Source organism: Balaenoptera ricei, chromosome 6 (assembly GCF_028023285.1).
Source record: "Balaenoptera ricei isolate mBalRic1 chromosome 6, mBalRic1.hap2, whole genome shotgun sequence".
NCBI classification, from domain to species: domain Eukaryota; kingdom Metazoa; phylum Chordata; class Mammalia; order Artiodactyla; family Balaenopteridae; genus Balaenoptera; species Balaenoptera ricei.
The window spans coordinates 101,895,157-101,918,745 of record NC_082644.1 but is presented as its reverse complement, the minus strand read 5'-3'; the positions used below and the strand labels follow the sequence as shown (position 1 = coordinate 101,918,745).

General features: G+C 35.3%; 1 protein-coding gene across 5 annotated transcripts in view; it reads right to left on the bottom strand.

Annotated features, from left to right (window-relative positions):
- Nucleotides 1–23,589, bottom strand: part of KIAA1958 (KIAA1958 ortholog) — a 173,913-nt gene that overhangs the window by 32,857 nt on the left and 117,467 nt on the right. Inside the window, exon 3 of one of the 5 annotated variants that reach the window (XM_059925334.1) lies at nt 19,126–19,209. The exons of 3 other annotated variants lie outside the window; for them this stretch is intronic. In XM_059925334.1, coding sequence (XP_059781317.1) covers nt 19,126–19,209 — 84 coding nt within the window. Of the gene's footprint in view, nt 1–17,003; nt 19,210–23,589 lie in introns of those variants that run through there. One more of the 5 variants, XM_059925331.1, reaches the window with a different exon arrangement.

Genomic DNA, 23,589 nt, shown 5'->3' with positions numbered 1-23,589 from the left:
CTATACAGTATCAGACAAAACAGACTTTAAGGCAAGAAGCATTCATTACCAGAAATAAAAAGAGATGTTTTAAAATTCAACAGAGAGATACAACAATCCTAAATTTGTATAGACTTAATAATACAGCCTCCAAATATAAAAAGCAAAAGTTGAAAAAATTTAAAAAAGAAATAGGCAAAACTACAACTAAGGTTTTAATACATCATTTTTCATAACTGACAGAACAAGCAGACAAAAAACTGTACAGATATAGAAGATATGAATGATGCAAGCACCAAACTGGATGTAATTGATATACAAAGAACAACATAACAATGGCAGAATACACATTCTTTTCAAAGGTACATGATACTTTTTTTAAAAATTGAAATACAGTTGATGTATAATATTATGTTAGCTTCAAGTGTACTACATAGTGATTTGACAATTGCATACATTATGAAATGATCACAAAGTTATTACCACATTACTGACTATGTTCTTTATGCTGTATATTACACCCCTGTGGCTTCTTTATTTTATAACTGGGGTTTGTACCTCTTAATCTCCTTCACCTATTTCGCTCCAGCCTCTATCCTCCTCCTCTCTGGAAACTACCCATTTGCTTTCTGTATCTATGAGTCTGTGTTTGTTTTTTGTTTGCTTGTTTGTTTTGTTTTTTAGATTCCACATGTAAGTGAGATCATATGGTATTTGTCCTTTTCTGACTTATTTCACTTAGCATAATACCCTCTAGATCCATCTATGTTGTAGCAAATGTCAAGATTTCACATAACCCTTTGACGAAAATAGAAATGTTAGGACATAAAGCAAGTCTCAACATTTCAAAAGATTAAGTCATTCAGAATATCAGTAGAATTTTAAAAAATCAAAGGGAATTAGAAAATACTTCAAAATGAATGATAACGACAATATAATGTGTCAAAGTTGTGGGATGTGGTTATTGCAGTGCCTACAGAGAAAATGATAGCATTAAATTCAGAAGAAAGATTGAATATCAACTATACCAGGAAATTATAAAAACAAATAAACCCCAAAAATAAAAAGAAGGAAGCAGTACACATAAGAACAGAAATCAATGAAATAGGAAATAAACTTACAATAAAAAAAAGTAACACCGGCTTCCCTGGTGGCGCAGTGTTTAGGAGTCCGCCTGCCAATGCAGGGGACATGGGTTCAAGCCCTGGTCCGGGAAGATCCCACATGCCACGAAGCAACTAAGCCTGTGTGCCACAACTGCTGAGCCTGCGCTCTAGAGCCCACGTGCCACAATTACTGAAGCCCGCACGCCTAGAGCCCGTGCTCCGCAACAGGAGAAGCCACCGCAATGAGAAGCCCACACACCGCAACAGGGAGTGGCCCCCGCTCGCCGCAGCTGGGGAGGGCCTGCGTGCCGCAATGAACACCCAACACAGCCAAAAATAAGTAAATAAATAAATTTATTAAAAAAAAAAAAGTAACACCAAGAGATGGATTTGAAAGACTAACAAAATTAACAAACTATTAAGAAAAAAAGAAGAGTCTGTGCAGTTCAAACCTGTGTTGTTCAAGGATCAACTATAATGCCAAACCTAAAACTTCTGCTAGAGAATAGAAAGAGGGAACACTATCCAATGTCTTCTATAAGGCAGCATAACTTTTCTATAAACATATGACAAGAGTAACACAATAAAATTACAAGCCAGCACAGCTCATAAACACAGACCCAAAATCCATAACACAAGAGCAAATTGAATGCCTACCTCACACCTAAACAAAAAAAGCAATTCCAACTGTATCACCTAAATGTGAATGGTAAAACAATAAAGTTTCTAGAAGAAAACACAGGAGGCCATTTTTTTATTACCTTGGGGTAGCTATATACTTTTAAACAGAACATCAACATTATTACCTCAAAAGTGAAAATCTGATAAATTGGATTTCATTAAGATTAAAAAGACATTTATCAAAATGTACCATAAGGAGAGTGAAAAGGCAAGTCATATAGTGGGAGAAAATTTTTGAAGTGCATATATTTGACAAATCAAATAGAAGGCAGAGAGTCCAATTAAAAATGGACAAACTTGAATGGGCATGGCATAAAATAAGAAATATCATTTATATTTCAGGAAATATAAAATACACTCATCAACATGTCTAAAATAAAAAACAAAATATGCAAATATCTAGTGTTGATGAGGGTGTGGAACAACAGGAACACTATTACTTAGCTGGTAGGAGTGTCGATTTGGACACTTTGGAAGCCAACTGGCAGCATCTACTCAAGTTGAACAAACACATATTCTATGATCCAGCAATCCTACACCTAAGTATATACCACACAGAAATGCGTACGTGTGTACTAAATGGCCTGTATATATGAGTGTTCACAAAAGCATAATTAATAATAAATAGGGACTTCCCTGGTGGTGCAGTGGGTAAGACTCCATGCTCCCAATGCAGGGGGCCCGGGTTCGATCCCTGGTCAGGGAACTAGATCCCACAGGCATGCCGCAACCAAGAGTTCGCATGCCACAACTAAGGAGCCGGCGAGCTGCAACTAAGGAGCCCATGAGATGCAACCAAGGAGCCCACCTGCCGCAATTAAGGAGCCCACATGTCACAACTAAGGAACCCACATGCCACAACTAAGGAGCTGGCAAGCCTCAACTAAGACCTGGTGCAACCAAATAAATAAATAAATATTAAATAAATAAATAAATAGCCCCAAACTGGAAATAACCCTATGTCCATAAATAGTAGAATGGGGCTTCCCTGGTGGTGCAGTGGTTGAGAATCTGCCTGCCAATGCAGGGGACACGGGTTCGAGTCCTGGTCTGGGAAGATCCCACATGCCGCGGAGCAACTGGGCCCGTAAGCCACAATTGCTGAGCCTGCACGTCTGGAGCCTGTGCTCCGCAACAAGAGAGGCCATGATAGTGAGAGGCCCGTGCACCGCGATGAAGAGTGGCCCCCGCTTGCCATAACTAGAGAAAGCCCTCGCACAGAAACGAAGACCCAACACAGCCATAAATAAAACAAACAAACAAACAAACAAAAAACCTATGATAAACCAGACTGGAAAAGAGCCTTAAAAAAGAGAATCTATACATACGTACAACTGAGTCACTTTGCTGTACAGCGGTAATTAACACAACATTGTAAATCAACTATACTTCAATAAAATATATGTATAAAAAATAGTAGAATGCATATGAAACTGTAAAATATTTATACAGTGAGTTATTATGTAATAAAGGAGGAATGGGCTACTGGAACAAATCATATGTACAAACATGTATGAATCCCACAAACACAATGTTAAGGAAAAGAAGCCAGACACAATAGAGTACATTGAAATGGTCCATTTATATAATTCAAGAACAGATGAAAATGACTCTATGGTGAAGTACTATAGTGGTTACCTTAGGGAGATAACAAAGGGAGGAGGCCACAGGAGGGAAACTTCTGGGGTTCTGGTAGTGCTCGGTCTTCCCCTGGGTGGTTACAGCAATGCATTTGCTTCATAAAAATTTATCAAGTTGTACACTAATGATTTGTGCACTTTTCTGTCTTATAATAAGAAAACTTTCCCCCAAATCCTTAAAATTAAAAATGTACAGGCATATCTCAGACATATTGCAGGTTGTTTCCACAATAAAGCGAATATCGCAATAAAGGTACACAATTTTTTTGGTTTCCCAAAGTGAATATAAAAGTTATGTTTACACTACACTGTAGTCTATTAAGTGTGCAATAGCATTATGTCTAAAAGAACAAATGTACGAACCTTAATTTAAATGTACTTTGTTGCTAAAAAATGTCAACCAAAGTCTGAGCCTTCAGCGAGCTGTAACCTTTTGGCAATAGTGACATCAAAGATCACTGATCACAGATCACCATAACAAATATAATAATGAAAACATCTGAAATACTGCCAGAATTACCAAAAACATGACACAAAGACATGAAGTGAGCAAATGCTGTTGGAGAAATGGTGCTGATACACTTGCTTGACACGGGGTTGTCACAAACCTTCAATTTGTAAAAAAAATGAAATATCTGAAAAGCTCAATAAAGTGGACTGCAATAAAATGAGGTGTACCTGTATATACAAACTTAATAAATGAAGAGCTATACCATGTACCTGTATGGAAAGGCTCAATAATATAAAGATTTTTAACTTCTTCAAGTAATCTTTAATTCAACGTAATTCTAATTAAAATCTCCCTCTTTGTCGTTACTTGTCTAAAATTTATCTAGGAGAGTAAATGCATAAAAAAAGGAAGGCAATTTTGAAAATAATAACTGGGAGGCCCTTCCCTGAAAGATATAAACATGTACTATAACACTGCAATAATTTAAAGTGTTAAGTTCTGGTAAAGAAATAGACAAATAGATTAATGCTACTGAATAGTCCAGAAAAGGTCTGTGTAAATATGCAAACTGAATATACAGTCACCCAGGACCTGCCCCACCCTGACCCCCACAGATACCAAAATCCAAGGATGCTCAAGTCCTATATAAAATGGCCTAGTATTTGCATATAACCTATGCATACACTCCTGTATACTTTAAATCATCTCTAGGTTACTTATAACATCCAATACAATGTAAGTGCTATGTAAGTAGTTGCCTGGCAGAAAATTCAAGCTGGAACTTTCTGGGATTTTTTTTTTTTTTTTGATCCAAGGTTGGCTGAATCTGCGAATGTGAAACCCACAGGTACAGAAGGCCAACTGTATAATAAAGGCTCCAATTAAAATTGCTGGGGAAAACATGGACTCTTCAGTAAATGCTTTAAGAGAATAAGCTATTGAGTTGGAAAAACAAAAACAAAGCAAATAATGTAAAATAGATAGCTAGTGGGAAGCAGCCGCATAGCACAGGGAGATCAGCTCGGTGCTTTGTGTCCACCTAGAAGGGTGGAGTAGGGAGGGTGGGAGGGAGACACAAGCGGGAGGAGATATGGGGATATTATGTATATGTATAGCTGATTCACTTTGTTATAAAGCAGAAACTAACACATCATTGTAAAGCAATTATACTCCAATAAAGATGTTAAAAAAAAAACAAAAAAAAAAAAACAAAGCAAATTTAGATTCCTATTTCATACGACAAGCAAATAACACATTTCCAAATGGATCTATTTTCAAAAAGCTGTTTCCATAAAGAAGACAATTTTCATGATTTTGGGAATAAGGAAAGCCTTTCTCAGTGTGATACAACCCAGAGATGTAAAAAATAGATTAACAAATCAGACATAAACATTCAAAAGTCCTGCACTGAATAAATTTTAAAAGACAATAAATAGTCCTGGAGAAAATACTTATAACAAAGTGACAAAGTCCATATGAAAAGGTTCTCCAAATCAACTGGAAAAGACAGGCCCAGAGTATGACAGGCAATTATTCAAAGAAATACAAATAACAAAAAGCAACAGTAATCAGACATTATAATCAAAATAGGATGTAATTCATTTGTTAGATTGGCAAAAATACAAAAAGGTCCATATCTAAAGACTGTCCTAAGATATGGGGGAACTTGCACTAGTATAGCAAAAAATTTGCAAAGATACACATCACACTGGTTAATAATGACTTCTCTGGGATTTTTAAGTTTTACAATATTAATGTATTATTCTTGCAAATTTTAAAAATCACTAGAACTTTGGAAATGTATATGTAGGAAAAATAAATTAAATGTTCTTTTTATTTGACCCAGGAATTCCTCTTTTAGAAATTTATCCTAAGGATTTAACCAGAGATATGTACAAAAATGTATGCTCAAGGGTGTTCTTCAAGGCAAATTTATAAAAGTGAAAAACTTGAAACAAACCCAAACCAACAAAAGAATTGTAAAATAGATTTTGGTACAATTGTGCAATGAAAAACCAAGTAGCCATATAATAATCACATTTTCAAAGGCTAAGTATCTTTTAAAAATGTAAAAAACAGTAAATACAGTTTGACTACAATTTTTGAAGTACATTTATGCATAAAAAATTCCAAAATAAAACACGAAAACATTAAAAGTTGTTATTTATGTGTAGTAAGATTCCTGTGATTTTTATTTCCTATTATATTTATTAGTATTTGCCAAATTATTCACAATGAATATTTATTTATTGCCTTAACATTTTTAAAACATTATAAATTTTAATAAAGAAAATGCTTTTTAAAAAAACAATAGTTCTGGGACTTCCCTGGTGGCGCTGTGGTTAAGAATCCACCTGCCAATGCAGGGGACACAGGTTTGATCTCTGGTCTGGGAAGATCCCACATGCTGCAGAGCAACTAAGCCTGTGTGCCACAACTACTGAGCCCGCGTGCCACAACTACTGAGCCCACGTGCCACAACTACTGAAGCCCGCGCGCCTAGAGCCTGTGCTCCGCAACAAGAGAAGCCACCGCAATGAGAAGCCCGCACACCTCAACGAAGATTAGCCCCCGCTCGCCACAACTAGAGAAAGCCCAAACACAACACAGCAACAAAGACCCAATGCAGCCAAAAATAAATAAATAAATTTATTAAAAAAAAGAAAAAGAGTTCAGTCTGAAAATGTCTGCCACCAAATTCAATGTTTTTTTTTAACACATCTTTTCAGATGATGTATCACCAACGTTAAGTATTTAATACATATTAGTCATTTTTGGTCACTTAAAGTCTTCTTAGAAAAGATTATCGTTAATAAATAAAAAATAAATAAAAGTTTTAAAAAAAGGAAAACACTTCTGACTTGTAGGGTGAATATTCCTCAACTTGAATTCTAATATTTTTCCCCTACTGGAAAAATAAAATTTGTTACATTTTAAATGTATAACTTGTAAACACATTTGAAGATGAGCTCCTTGTTTCTAAAGTACTAAAAATACAAACTAAGTTATAACCATTTATAAAGTAGTTTTGATACAATTTAAAGTATTATAATACAAAAATACAGTAATTGTTTCTATTTGGAATATTCAGCTTTCTATGGATAAATACTTTGGGAGACTATTCAAAGACATGAAAGAAATTTATTTGCATTTTTGCAAAACAATTGGCTGTGAGAGAGAACGTTATATTTTCTGGGGTTTTAATATACTTTTCTTTATTAAATAACTTTAATGACACAACAAGGATGTCTGAAGTTAATAATGATAATCATTTTGAACAACCATTCCTATCCTGCTCAAAGAGCATTGTCAAATGTGTTCAATGCAACAAATATCACATGGAGAATTTATCTGACCGAAAAGATCTTCCTAAAAATGAGGAAGTCTGGAACCTGACATCTACTTAGCTTGGTACGACTTTACACAAATGGCTGACAGAGCTCCACAGACGGACAGAAAGACAGAGTTTGCAGTGGAGTCTTCTGCTCCACTAACAGGATTTTTAGGCCTGGGGCTCCAGGAAGCATATGATTAATTAGCTATAAATGCTTTCCGAAAGTGTCTTCCCTACCTATGAGCTGTGTCTGAGCACTCACATATAGAAATGCTTCTCCTTCCATGATTTCCCCCTCCTCAGTGGTTAGAAGACACCTGACACAGGATGCTTTACTCAGTATGCACTGACTGTATCCTGAGGCTAATGCACTGTGACCAGGACAATTTTTTTTTAAATGTGGTTTAACTTGTCTTTTAAACTGTTTGTTGTAGCTACAAAAATCAGCCAGCTTTGCAGAACCATTTATTAAATGAATGAAGACTGGTCATACCCAAATACAGACAAAATACTGTGATTAAAGCATGCTCTCATTATAGAGACATCACTGATACTCATTAGCTGATTTTATTGTTTTTCTTATTTCTATAAGTTTTAGGCTGTACCAACAAATACTGGAAACAATAGAAAAATCACACTACATTAGAGGCAGACATTATCATACAACAGAATAAGCCACTGGGACATAAAATGAGAATTTTATTTAGAGCACAGGTACACAGACAAATATGAAGCAAAAACATTGAGCTGATAAAGATGAAAACATCGTGGTGTAAAAGATCAGTGAGCAGCAAAATAAAAACGAAACCTATAGTATATTCTTAATAACAAAAAAGTTCTATCATATTATTACAAATATCAACTGGCAGAAGATTAATTAACCAAGAGTATCACAGTCACACATTTTAAATATTAACAGAAATTTCCCTCCATTTCAATTCACCTTTCTCTTCTTTCTTTCATACATTATAATTGTAGCAGCTTAACAAGAGAATTTTAAAAGTGAGCAAGCACACATACGCTTTTTTCATGTAAATCAGTTAAAAGCTAAGTGGCCAGAAAATATATCAAATTGACTATCAAAAGGGGGGAAAGTAAATCCATCTTCAAAGAACAGTACCATAATTTTTCATAAAATTTTTCTAAGTATCGATTGTGGTAGTTATATTTCTAAACAGATGCCTAGTGTTAAATTATACTGACCAAATTGGTAAATCTACCTTTTTATTCCCAATTAACTTCTACGTGGTAGAATAAAAGGAATTTTAAAATCATTCTTATAAAAAAGATGGAAGAACTTATTTAAGTTGTATACAGCATCAATTCTATGAAATCACCAAAGTTCTTTATTTTAACAGATAAATGAGTCTCTAAATGTGATTGTGTTGAATCCAAAATGCTTCTAGTCATTATCTACCAGTTTTCAGGCCTATGGGGTTACAAGTTACATTTTCGGATTACAACGAAAATGTACAAACTATGAGGCTAATCTGGCAAATCTATGTCTAATTTCAGCAGTGAAAAAAACGTTAAAGTCATGGTGGAAACAAACTCTATAAATTAGAAACCTAATAAATATATATGTTATTATTTGATTAAAAAATTGCCCTAGGCATAAAGGCCTCAGGACAGACATACAAAAAGTACAAAAGACCCAAACAGGGTAAATAAACCCAAGAGCAGGATTCAAATAAATATGTCCATTACTATCTAATAGAAACTGTTAATCATCATATCAGGACATATCACGCCATAATCTTTGGTGTTCAAACTATAAAAGGAATTGTAAGTACAAAGATCTTGCCTGAAAACTCCCAATGCAGGAACCAAGAAATATTTTAGTGTCACTCTGGAAGCCACTGGACAAGGCGGAACTTCTTTAGAACATACATAATTGAATTTCCTTTTATTGCTTTGTCACCTCCATTGAGGGACAAATGTTTAAAGCATATTCTGGAGAAAACGCTCATAGTTAAAATATGCCTTTCTTTTCCTGTAAGCAAAGACGTGGCAGGGGCCTTGAATTCATTTTAATATTCTTAGAATTAAATCAGCAATTTCAGAAGCAATGTTTCCAAATACAGCATTGGCTGCCACCATATATCTGATAGTCACACAGAAAGCCTCTATGTAACTAAGGAGACTGTCCCTTTATTAAAAGAATCTTATAATTATAAACCCACTGAACAGTCAGAATGAAAACCCTGCACTAAGTGAGGAGTTTTGGAATGTTGGAAGGAAGAGCCTGCTTTTCTTAACATTTTATGATATTTCCCTTCCATTTTGAGTATACATGTATAAATAAAGTATAATGATATTTCCCCCATTTAACAAAGTATAGTAGAATTAATCCATTGAAATAATGTTCTCTCTAATGTCAGAGTTTGCTTGGAATTGCTGAGGCAAGCTGGAAATACCAGGAAGCAAACTAAAGACAGGTAGGCATGAAAAAATTTTGATGGTCATAAGGCAACCAAATATGTTAAGTAAGTCTATGCAAATGCTGAATATAAAAGTTAATATTTGGGAACTCTGAGGTTTCCATGGTCTCATAAATAAAATGAAAATACTAAATATTCTTATTAAATGCGATTCAAACAATACGCCTTGATAACCAACAAAGATAATGTATGCGCCTCATAGTCTTCTGTTATTACATTGTTCAACCTAAAATATCTAGATCAAGGGAAATTATGCTGCTACACTGTCATTCTATTGAATTTCTCAAGTATCAGGGGAAAAAAAAAAGATTTAAGGTGGGGAATACTAGGAAAGTTCAGAATTCTTGCTTTCTCTTTTTGCAAATGTTTCCCTTTCAAAGAGTTGGGGAAAGTGCAGAAGGAAAGCTGACCTGGAATTATACATATGAAGCAAGATTTTGAAGTTGGCATCACTTGACAACTATAACATTTCCTTCTGTAGAGGCCACTAAGTGCTGGTTCAAAATATTAAACAGCTAAGTACATACTTTCACAAGTCACACAAATGTTGACCGGCACAGCCTCTTAGCACAGTTTTTCAGTTTAACTACAATAAGTGATAGCAGCAATGGTTAACAATTCCACATAAATACCACAAACACACATATGAAAGAGCACCTGAAACAACATGCAAAATTTCAACAATGACATCACTGAATATACACAATGCATAGAAATTGTAATGGTTTTTGGCAAGATGGTGTTTTTTTTTTGTAACAAATACTTTATAAAACAAAAGTTCTTTTGTTATAAAGGCTATTTAAAAAGTTGTAATATAATGAATTGTAGATATAAAAGTTCAGTTAATCTGAGTGGATTAACACTAAGATGAACCTGCTACTTTATCCAGTATAAATAATCAATTATAAATTAATTTCTAGTGGAAGTATGTAATTTAAGAATCACAGAAAGTAAACAGGCATAAAAATCACTTAAATACAGTATGCACAATTACTGTTAGGATTCTATATTGCTGATTCTTCCTAATTCTACTTACCACAAATAAATAAACTATGCCAAAGCATTTTCAAAGCTCCTTGAAATGAGTGTATGATGGTAAAAATTTCTAATTCCAGTGTAATACAAAGAACATCAGAAGTCTAGTGAAATTCAACACTGAATTCAAAAGACAAATAATTCCACTGTACCTTTTTTTTTTAACATCCTAGAATTTCATCTTTTTTCTTCAACTATGATCTGGTAAACATAATTTATAAAATAAAAATTTGTGAGATTTAAAAAATACTTGTTTGAATTCCTTTTTAGAAGAGTAAGCTGGGTAATATAAGAATTCACAAATAGTTTGTATTTCTATGTCTTCCTGCTGTAGGTTTTTCATTAGTTCTCATTTTCTTTCCCCTTCCTATCTCTTAGGAAATTCACTTCAGAAACATCCTAATTATGTTGACAGAAATTTAATCCTTTTGATTGAAAATGTTCCAAACCTTCAAGATGATTTTTTATACTTTCCATAGACTAAAAAAGGGTATAGTAGACTGCATTCAAAACCAATAATATAGATGCTATGTAGCTGGATATTCAAAAGAATACCACTTTAAATAAAAAGTTACTTTTCAGTTCATAATCTATAACTGGAATTCATATACTTGAAAACTGTAGTTTGTTTCCCCTCCAGAAACGAAAACTGAATATAAATGGAGTAGGCTGAGAGCTGTTCCTGAAAATAAAAGGTGATTACAGTTAGAGCTTATCCCATCAAATCTCAAAAGGAGAAGCTGCTAAAAATTAAGGTGTAACATTACACAATGAAAAGAAGTTCACGTGCAAAATAACCTATTTGGAAACTGGCAGCTTGAATCTATTCCTTAATAGAAACTTGAGTGAGCGCTTAAAACACTATTAAAATTTTCAAAACAAGGATACCCCTTCTTACTCAGTGGGAATGTAGGGTTGTTTTTCCTCCCTAAACCCTAGGACTGGAAATCAAGGTGCCTGGATCCTAGTTCTGGCTCTGATTCTAACAAAGTGTGTGCACCTGGGCATTCATCTAATCTCTCTGGGACGGTTTCTCTCTTCCATAAAAGAAGAGGGATGGATTAGATTAGATGTTTTGAATCTTATTTTCCAGCCTGGCACACATGAAGGATGTGTAATAGAGGTAGTAGGTCATTCAGTCTAGTGAGTCTCAAAGTAGGAAGGTAGGGGCATAGGGAACATGAGAATTCCTGGGGGATCTGTGTTTCAGGATGTGTTCCCTTTGCGATCTCCAACCATCTCTTTGCCCTCCTTGCCCCCTCCCAAGAAGACATGGTGACTCCTATTCTTCACAGCACTGAAAATCACTGGGCTAGATGATCTCTTAGGTCTTTTCCAGGTCCAGCCTCTATGATTATAATTCACTCAACAAAGATGATGGTTACTTCAGTACTCTGACCTAATTAATATTCTGATCAAATTAGTACTCTGACCTAATTAAAACTGAGTCTAATTCAACAAAGGCATGGTTTACATAAAAACTCAATTTAAATGTATTAAAATACTTTCTTTTAAAAAATAATGCAATCTTCAGTACCAAATTAGGTCTTTTCTTCATCTTTGGCAGGCCCAATTAGTCAATTTACAAACAGGATGGAGTATGAGAAATTTTGTTTATCTTTCTTTTCTCTGCTTAGAAAAGTAAAATCAGAGTTGTTGGCAGTTTATCAATATCATCCTCTCTTTTCTGTTTTTTATATCAGTAGAAATACACCAACCACCAAAGGATGATATATGCAGTACATTTCTTTACCCCAGTTATGTTCTATGGCAAGGATCTCTTAAAATCATCCTATCTTCATCACTTTGTCTTATGAAAAACTATGTATTCATATCATCTCGGCCGGATCCAATGGGGAGGAGAAGCAATTATTCGAATACCATGCATTAAGGGAAAAACAACAAAAAACAATTGAGGATGCCCTTGCCAATGATGTATTTCTTAATAAGTAACTATCTACATCATATCATATGGTAGATTTGTGGAGATATATCTTGTATAAAGGAGTTGTTTGAGAAAAATCTTTTCAACTGATTGATACAGAACTTGTTAATTCCTTAGTATTTATAGTATTTATTCCTTAGTATTTAGTTATAGTTTTTCATGAATGAACCTTTTAAAAAATACCTTAATGTAATAAATTATCATACACTCCCCTTGATTTTTTTCCCCTAGGCTTAGAAATTTATTTCCTTTATCACATGGTAGAGAGTATTTATTTACAGATGTTAAGTATTACAGCTTTGTTTTGGCTAAAGGAATAAAGATCAAAGTGCTCTTTTCCTGTAGATAAAGAAAACCAATCAGAAGAAGGCTGACTGAAATCAGAACTTTTGTCTTTAATATCTAAAACTGTGGAGATAGTCAAACTAGAAAAAATCTGAATGGTCTTAGTTGATGTCTAATACTGAGAATCATAAAGATAGTATTTTCTCCCAAAAGTTTTCTGTTAAAAACAATCCTGATTAAAAAACAAAATAATAAAAAAATCCTCTATTAAATAATTAATTTGCTGGCACCAACTTGTAGAGAAGACCAAACTCCCTGGCAGATTGGCAATCAATATTCATATCTGGTGGATGACAATATCAGCTTCTGGGCTTAAGAGAGGTATTTCCTCTGCCTAGAACCTCCCCCTTCTCTGTCTGAATTATAAGGAACTCTTTTGAAATAGGATTTTTGGTTTATATGGGGTAAAAACAAAGGAGAATCATTTGTTAAAAAATATAATTAGGGACTTCCCTGCTGGTCCAGTGGTTAAGACTTCATGCTTCCAATGCAGGGGGCGCGGGTTCGATCCCTGGTTGGGGAACTAAGACCCCACATGCCGCGCACCACAGCCAAAAAAAAAAAAAAAAAATGTGTGTATATATATATATATATATATATATATGTATATATATATATAAAATTATTTGTCCATATACACATTCACCTCCGTGACAAAATTAAGAGTTCTTTAAAGAATGACACAAACTTTTGCTCTCTACTCATGGCGAAGGGGAAACAAACTTTGCTGAATGTTCCATCTCAAAATAACCACAGTTAGGGGGTCTATATAATTTTATGCTAACAAACATGCTAGGTGATGGCACTGCTCTCGGTCAATTCAGAGTTGAAAGAATATTGATGATTTTATTACACCAGGGATTCCACTTATAATTTATCACTTCAGAGAATCTAAAGAAGCACAGTAAATCACTTTGTGAACAGGCAGCTACAGCAGAAAAGGTTAGTGCTTAATGGTAGCTGGATATAGTTTCAGATCCTGATACCCTTATGTATTAAGTAATGTGGGCAACCTATTTGACTTCTCTGGATTTCCTCATTTATAAAAGAAATAATGATATTTACCCTCACAGGACTATTGTAAGAATTAAGTGAAACAACTTACAAAAGCACTCAGTACCATGGTACATTGTAAGTACTTAATAAGTGACACTCATTGATGACAGTCTGCACATTCTTATGCATGTGTGCATCTATGTGAACACAATGGATGGTGTAGAAATGGCTTTACCTTATTATTGACTTTAAAACAGGGTCTAAAAGATCCTCCACAAAATACTCAAAGCAGTATTATGTATTCTACAGCAATCCAACATATTCAATGGCGAAATAATGGACAAACTGTGTGAGTACAAAATTTGAGAAACTATGCAAAATAGTACTGGCAGAGAGTTTTTTGCTGGGCTCTCAAAAATGAAAACAAACTTTTATTACAGTATCTTTCATAAACTTTTTGAAAGCAGGAACTATTTTGTATATCTTTGTACCCCTCTTAGTGTCTAGACACTAGGTGTTCAAATATTTGTTGATAGAACTATAAATTTTCATCTCAGTGAAGTCATCTGATTTCATGGCATCTAGAACCTAAGCCATATGACTTAGACAAATTAATTCGATGAAAGTATCAGCTAACCATGATCTAGTTGAAAAACCAGAGACCTGATCTATACTAGAAAACTTTCAGACTATTCTTTTGTAGATCAGGAAGTGATTTAACATGGGGAAAATTTAACACAGGGAAAACTAACTATAATAAAAATATTTTAAGTACCTGATATATTATAAATCATATTCAGACCACCCCTACTAACCATGATAACAGATGGACTCTTAAGAATAAGCTCTGTTGGATAAACATCCTGACTATCTCTAACCTTTTCAAGCATTATGGTTTTTTTTTAAAAACTGCTACCATCTATGATTTTCAATAGCCAGTCACTCACATGAATATAGAAGAAAAACAATTATGCAGCTATGTCATCCAAATGCTGACAGATGGGTTTGGCATTTTTGTTGTAGACAGTGCAAAACTTCCAGAGTCATGTGAGGGGCACTGTGGAATTTCTTACATGACATCACACTGACCTTAAAGCGTAAATTGCAAATACAGTTTTATTGTTTTTGTATGAACCACAGGATTGCCTGGCAAGGCAGCATGTTCAGTTATAGTGAACACCTGCTGGACTGTTGAATTTTTGCTAAAGCACATACACGATTTTGGCATCAACCACTGCCGCAGTATGGATGTAATTTTTTAAAAAGTTAAAATAGCAAATAATAAATATGGTATCTGGCAGTAGTATATCCTCAGTATCGTTTGTACAAAAACACAAAATTTAGAGGTAGTTGCCGATAATTTTTCATAATTTAATTATCCCGAAGAGTTACAATAATTCAGCTAAAATTCTACCAAGCCATTCTTCAGAAAACAGTTTTCTAAATTTAAATGTCACAACGTTCCTATTTGGTTTGAGTTATCAAAGCAAAATATAAATAAATAAAAAATAATTCACATTCTCAATCTGCATTCTTCTAAATGAAACTGCTATAGGATTAAATAAGAGAGAGATTTTCAGTTTAGTACCTCGATATACACAAACAGGAATTCAAAATTTCCTAGTTCTGCTTTCTCAGTGCATACTGACTAACCTTCTTCTCCATGACAAACTTACTTTGCTGTCAAAAACAAATCAAGAGTTTTTAAAAGTATGTCAATGCAAAAACAAAATGCACAATCACATTTTAAATGTTTTACAGAAATCTTTTTTTTTTAAATGAGAGGTAACCTATGTTAAAAAAAAAAAAACAACTTATTTTTAAAAAAGAGTTCTCTCACAGTAGGCTGTCATGTGCACTTCTGAGCCCATTACAGGGTAATGAGAAGAGGAAGGTTTTGTTAAGATAATTGGAAGAATGAGGCTCTGTGGTTCAAAACGACCAGAAGAGGGGGGGACGAGGGGACACTGTGTGCCCTCATGAAAGATCACTCAGTCTTCCTTTTAATCAGACACTTGAGAGATGGGAAGACACTGTGTCCCCATCTCCAGCTCAAATCACTGGAAACTAATTACGGGTTGGAACTCAGAAAGGTAAATAGAAAAAACTCTGGAGTCAGATGACAGACAGTACCATTTCCTTAGCTATAACCTGCTACATCTTGATCTCAACATAAAATGGAGATAATTAACCTTCTTTTCAAAGTTGTTGAACGGATTAAAGATCATGTATATAGAAATAAATATGTATGTATTGAAATGTCTGAAGAAATATTTACTAAAATATTAACAATGGTTATTTTTGGCTGGCAGATTTATGAGTACATATTTTATTTTCTTTATGCTTATCTGGATTTTCTAATTTTCATAAATTAGTATTACTTATATAAGTGGTGCATGTAAGTCACTTAGCACACACAGTGCTGGCACACAGACTGCCTCAAAGATGGTGGCTACCATCATTATTAATACAAAAAAAATAAAAGCAAAGTATCTTCTGCTCTTTCTTCTTGTTTCTGGATGCCTCTTTATGGAAGGAAAGTCATGAAATGAAGTAGATTGCATAACACAAAGGCCACGGCAGATTTCCCACTCCTGAGCCAAAGGAAAGGTCACAGCTTAGAGTAATGGGTCTTTATGTGTTTATGACTTAGTGTTGGGAAGAGCTGCCTAGCCATGGGAAAGCTCAGCTAACATGATGATTTAGCAAAGCAAATCAAAATGAAATTTGTCCTGGTCGTACAATAAATTAAAACATAAAATACCACCTACCTTCCTAGCTAATGTGAATTATGAGGATGCTTTGAAGAACAAATACTTCCCAATAGAACGCCCAGATCAAACAAAGTGATTAAGATTTGGATTTTTTTAAATGTGTTAATGATTATACAAGATAGGAACCTAGCTCATCTAAATTATTTTATTATTGAAGTATCTCAACTAATAATTCACCATAGGTTTGAAAATAAAGACCTTGGAAAAACCACCATAGAGAGTTGTTTAACCAAAATTATAATTATTATAATTGCAGGATTATCACACATAAATGCGTTTGTATTTACTGTAGAAGAAACTGCACATTTTCAAGAATTCTTTGAATTCAGCTAAATTTGGTAACAAAATGCTGTTACCTAAAATGAGTGTCAATATTCCTTTGATCTCAACTACAGAGTCAAGTAATCCCCTAGGGAAAACAGACTGAAGTTCAATGCTTATAAATAAATAATTCAGGGGATTTGGGCTTTGAAGAGTATGAGGCTTTTGTTGTCTTGACTAGTGCTTCTAGATTTTTAGTAAGACTTTTCCATTCTCTACTTTCTCTTTATGTTTGATATACAATCTAATGCTTGGGAACATTTTCAAAGCTTTGGTAGTTTTAAATTTCTTATAAATCTGATAATCAAACTTCATTTACATTGATTTCTTAGAAAACAACAAACAAATCCTATCCAGGTTCAAGCACAACAGTAAAAATGAGCTAGTAACAGTCTTTTTTGCCATAATATTGGACTTCGTATATTATTTTAAAATTATATAGCTTCCAAACAGAATGGCACCTTTATTCCCTCCTTCTACCCTCCTCTGCCCCCAAAAGAAGTTAGCTAAACATCTAGATTTTCATAAATTGCAAAAAATGAGGCACAGAAACTAAAATCTAATTATGCTTAAAAAAAAAAAAGTATGTAAATAATTTGTCTGGCTTATATCAACATTTTCTTACTCTGGATCTGACAGTTGTGTGTAAGCAGTAAAGTTAGTGTTGTCTCCTCCTGATTAATGTAGAATTTTAAAAATTAAAAAAATAATGCCATTTATTAAGTAGACTAAAAATGAGAGGTGGGGTGGGAAGGAAAAGCAGGAGTTGAGGACACAAGTGTCTAGGCTGACTTTCAGTTTCCTTTTTGATAATTTTTTTAAAAAACGGAATTCTTTCTCTACTTTGTGTTGCCTGAGAACCACTAGGGTTTTGTAAAGTCTATAACAGTAATTATATTTAATCACCACGAGTACATTTGTTTTAAGCCTATGAATACTATGTTAGTAATACTAAACTATCTCCATTGGCTTATTTGTAAAAAGAAAAATATATTATATATTTATATTCTTATAAAGTTAACACTGAGGGCCGAGGAAAGGGAACGAGAAGCAGTGTTTCATCACAGTTCCTCTGGACTCAATAACCAGACTGGGGTCTTGCTCAAGCCACCTGGTCAAGCAGTGTCTGAGGAAGAGTCATAGGAGGCAGAGACGATGAAATTGCCGCTGTTGGAGTGCCCGGCCACTGACTGGGCAGCCTGCTGGCTCAGATTGTTACAGATAAGCACCAGCTGGTTGCTCTGGGCCTCGGACAAGGTGCTGCAGCTCTGATACACACTGAAGTTGGTCTTCCTGCCAGGGATGTTCCCCTTCTCGCACATGGTCTTCACCATCTTGGCCAGCTTGTTCTTGCCGAGGGCCTGGCAGTTGTACCAATGCAGAGCCGCCAAGTTCACGACTGGCTTAATGGACAAGTAGAAAGGGGCATCCTCGTAGCGCATAGCAGGAGGCCGCCGCTGGGCATACTCCTTATAGTCTTGCACGGGGCAGGTCTGTGGAGCATGCTGGGTGGCATACACACGGGAGTCTGTCCCCCCTCTCTTGGTTTTGGCATTTAGGTCACCAGTGTCTTGACCCATCCACTCCAAGTACTCCAGCCCCGTTTCTGTTACCCGGAGCCGAATATCACCCCACTTTAAGGTAGACCCGTGGAAGCCTGTACAGTGCCCAAAAGCTTTTGTGTTGTTGAGCCAGACGAGGTTGAGCAGACCCTCGGGGTTATAGCGGCTTAGCAGTCCCCTTTTCCGCAGAATGAGCTCATCAGCAAAGGTGAGCTTCATGGACTTGTGTGGCTTATTTCCTTTTCCTTTGCAGCGGAGTTCAATTTGCTTCTGTTTCAGGGCCTCTTGGGAGCGCTTGAATTCCTTATCCCTGGTGATACTGTAGCCATACCTGTGTTCTTTTAGGTACCGTTCAAGTCCACACTGGTAATTGGCCAAGCTGTTGGGTTCATACTCGGATCCATCCTTCTGCCTGGCATCCACAAAGAAAGAGGCCAGGTAGGCATCCAACTCCTTGCAAGGGATGACATAAATCTCTCTTGTTTCAGAAGGATACTTGGAGATGAGGAACTCCCGGAAATTGCGGAGCGCGGTCTGCGTGCTCCGGATGGTTTTCTCATTCTGCTCCCTGCTGAGCTCAGCTGCTCTTTCATCCTGGTCTGCAACAAATTGGGGAGGGGAGGGATAAAGAGGGTGTTGATAAGTTCAGACAATGCACTTTCTACTCTGAAATAAAGTTTCCTTTTATAATGAAAAAGAGAAAGAAGGAATCAATTTTACAGAGATCACTAATAAATGTTATTTACATACCTGTTGCATTATAATAGCCAACTTCAGTTTCACAAATGATGTACTAGACAAGAGACGGCCCACTACAATCAAAATGAGCTTCTCATGTCATTGGCACATAGCTTAGTGCACGAAGATTTGTGGAAAGAGTGGGATTAGAGGCAGCCTTCGTTTTAGGAAAAAAGACAGAAGTGTGCTATTTACCCTAATGCAGTGTGCGAGGGTCCCATCAGAGCAACACACTTATTTTAAATCACTTCATTTGTGAAAACAGAGGTTGTACTGGTTCCATTTTATTGAATTAAACAAAAATATTCGAATCTGTTATTTAGCATTATCTCTAGAGATCTATATTTAAAAATTACTAAATAGATCATTTACAGCAGTTAACGAGACACATTCTACAGCAATTCAGGTAAACGTGGTTTATAAATATTCTATATGTAATTGCAGGGCAGTTTGTAATAAATGATAAAAATATTTTGTGTTTTGCAAAATGAAAACAGACTCATAGATACAGAGAACAAATGGGTGGCTGCCAGACAGGAAAAGGGTGGGAAGGTGGGGCAAAATAGGTGAAGGGGATTAAGCGGTACAAACTTCCAATTATATAAATAAGTCACAGGGATGTAATACACAGCTTAAGGAATATGGTTATTAATACTGTAATAACTTTGTATAGGGACAGATGGTTACTAGATTTATTGTGGTGATCATTTCATAATGTATGCAAATGTCAAATAATTATGTAATACACTTGAAACTAATATAATATTGTACATCAACAATGTTTCAACACAAAAGAATCTGGTGTTTTGGGAAAGTAATGAGGATAAAACTTCACAGCTATAAAGACAGGACAATGAAATTTGAGTAAGGCTATTATAATCAAGATGTAAGGAAGGGGTATGTCTCTTGGATAGTTTTACTTTATTAATTTATTATTTATATTTTGCCACCAAAGACTGGAGGTGCCTCTTTCCATTATGGATCACCCATGATTAAGTAGTGTTGCTCTGGAGTAGTGGTTCTCACATTTTAGTGAGCTTCAGAATCACTCAGGATGCTCTATCAAAATCAGATTCCTCTATGCTCAGGATGAGGTTCAAGAGAACACACTTTGAGAAAAAAGATCTAGTGCTTATGGCTTATGAAGGAAGCCCTACTCTGTTTTACTAGATTTCTTTTTTTACAATGATTAAATTCAGTGATATCATTTAAATGATTTTCTCTCAGTAAATTGTAATTTAAATTTGGGATGTTAACATTAACAATAAAAACATTTTGTCAAAAATGACCACAATTATGTCAGACATGGTCTGGGTGGAACTCAAGAGAAATTCTAAATATGAAATTACACAATAGAAAAAAACAGGCTATCCTGTTGATGTTGAGAGGCCAACACTAAGGTTAATTTAAAACAACATAAAAATGTAATTTCTGATTCTAAAGTATAATATAAAATTATTTTGTTTATCCCAATTATCTTATTTAGGAAAACTTTAGATTAATTTTTAAGGCTGCTCAGTGAGAAGTCTTTGAAATAACCACATACAATAAGAAAAATAAAATTTTGAATAAACTGAATTTTATTCACAAACACTACTTTTTGTATTACTATACACATTTATGAATGTCCGCATTATTTTAAAATGACAGTTGTAAGGTATAATTGCCAAAGTTCTCATAACTTTATAAAATGAAATGAACTAAAAATCACTAAACTAGCTTATTAGATATTTTTATAGGCACATTGTTTGAGATCATATTTCCAAAATTCAAATACACAACAGTATATTTTATGCTTCATTAGACTTAACTTTTGGCTATGCTATCTTCTTCCAGTTGAACAATAAAGATGTGTATCTTTCCATTAGAAAGGTGAAGCCACATGTAACCTTTTACCATGCTAGCTTCCCTGACTGTTTACATGCAAAGCCAAAGGGGTCAGCACATCTGTTTATTGTGGCTACTGGTTCAAATATCTATCACAACAGTCTTCAAACTTTAAACAAAGACTTTCTAAGAAATAAACATTCAAAGACAACTTCAGGGAAAAAATTTCCAGTTCTTCAACTTTCACATGGAATCTTTTCTACAATTTAGTTTTCTGAGATGAAGACCGCGTCCATCCCAAACCTACTGTGTTACATACTCTGGGGAATTAAAGACTTTGAGGAGCCAAACAAAATTTATAAGTTATAAATCGATGATTAAATCCAAATATTGTCCACATTCTTGTCCTTCTCTGTCTTATACACATTCTGATATAGGTGAAATTTGCCATTGCAAACAGGGTATTTGGCCTGAATTAAGGTGTATTGAATTCAGGATTTTTGAAAGGGTTTTAGGTTAGTGAAGTTGATTCTTTTAATTGGAACTGGAATATTCTGCAGGACTGCCAAAATGTTCCAGATAAAGTAGAAGCTTAAATTTTTATTTATTTTTTTCATATTTAGCATGCTTTTGTTCACAAGATGACTAACAACTATTATCAAATCATATGAAATACTGATTCTAGTTACAGTCAATCCTCATTTTATAAAATATTCAATATTTTCTACCTTTTTACAAAAATAAACTGACTGAAACAGATCCACATTATTAGCACCCGGCTAACACACTCACAGTTGACCAACACAACAGCACTGCTTCAACATCCTCAGCCCAGCCTCATTTCCAAGTCTTTTTCTCCTTTCTATTTGGTCTCAATCTTAGTTAAGAACCTGTGATATGGTGATTTATAACAAAAAATATATATATATATTTGGTCTTCGTCCGGGTTCTTGGCACAGAGCTCCTAAAAGCCTTAGAATTATCTGTGATGAGGGTGATAAATGTGTCTTTTGTTAATGTTCATGAGGTGACTTCTGGAAAGCACCTACGGATGGATAGGGGCTGGTTGTCAGTGGAGGCAAGCAGGAGATTTCTGGATTGGAACTTTCAGTCCTACCCCACTCCTCCACCTTTGGGGAGAGGAGAGAGGCTGGAGATAGGGTTCAAACACCGATGATTTAATCAACTGTGTTTGTGTAATGAAGGCTCCATGAAACCCCAAAAGGACAGGGTTCAGAGAGCTTCCCGGCTGGTGAACATGTGGAGATATGGGGAGAGTGGTACACCTTGCCCTAAGCATCTCTTCCATGTGGCTATTCCTGAGTTATGTTCTTTTATAATAAATTGGTAATCTAGTAAGTAAAATGTTCCTCTGAGTTCTGTGTGCTGCACTAGCAAATTAATCCCTGCCAAGGATGGGGGTCTTTGTAATCTTCTATTTATGATGGGTCAGTCTTATAGGACTGAGCCCTTAACCTGTGGAATCTGATGCTACCTCTAGGTAGATAGTGTCAGAAGTGAACTGAATTACAGGACACCCAGCTGGTACAGGAGAATTTCCTGGTGGTGTGGAACCCCTCTACTGCCCAACATCAGAACTGGGTGTATAAATGTAGAGCCATTCCATCTGTAGGAAAATAAAAGTAGAGTGTCACATTATCATATCCTTTCTTAACAGCCTGGAATTCACCACAAGAGGAGGTTGGAAGGGTAGAGAAACCCTCATTCATTTTGCATGAATAGGGGGAAGTAAATGGCTTTAAAGTCAAGTAATAGTAATAACGTTTTTTGGCTAATGACAAAATCAAATAAAACTAGGGAAGATTGATAATAAAATACAGAACTGTTATAATTATCTTGCATTTATCTCTAGTTTTAGAAATTTTTCTGATCCACTTCCTTTTAAAAACTTTTTGTTAGGTATAACATGCATACCATAAAGTAGACCAGTCATTAAGTGCATGCAATTATTTTTCACAAATTGAGTCCCGTGCCTAGATCAAGAAAAAAAGTATCAGGGACTTCCCTGGTGGTCCAGCGGTTAAGACTCAGCACTCCCAACGCAGCGGGCCCGGGTTCGATCCCTGGTCAGGGAACTAGATCCCGCATGCCACAACTAAGAGCCTGCATGCCGCAACTGAACAATCCCACACGCCACAACGAAGGTCTCCCGTGCCACAACTAAGACCTGGCGCAGCTAGCTAAAAACACAACATAAGAAAAAGAGTATCACTAGCACCTCCGAAACCTTCCTCATGTCCCCTTCTTCCAGTTGCTCGCTCCCACCAAGAATAACAGCTATCCTGACTGGAAATAGCATACGTTTGTCTGGCCTATTATAACTTATATGAATGAAATCTTAGAGGATGAACTCTTTTGTGTCTGGCTTCTTTTGCTCAACATTATGTTTGGAA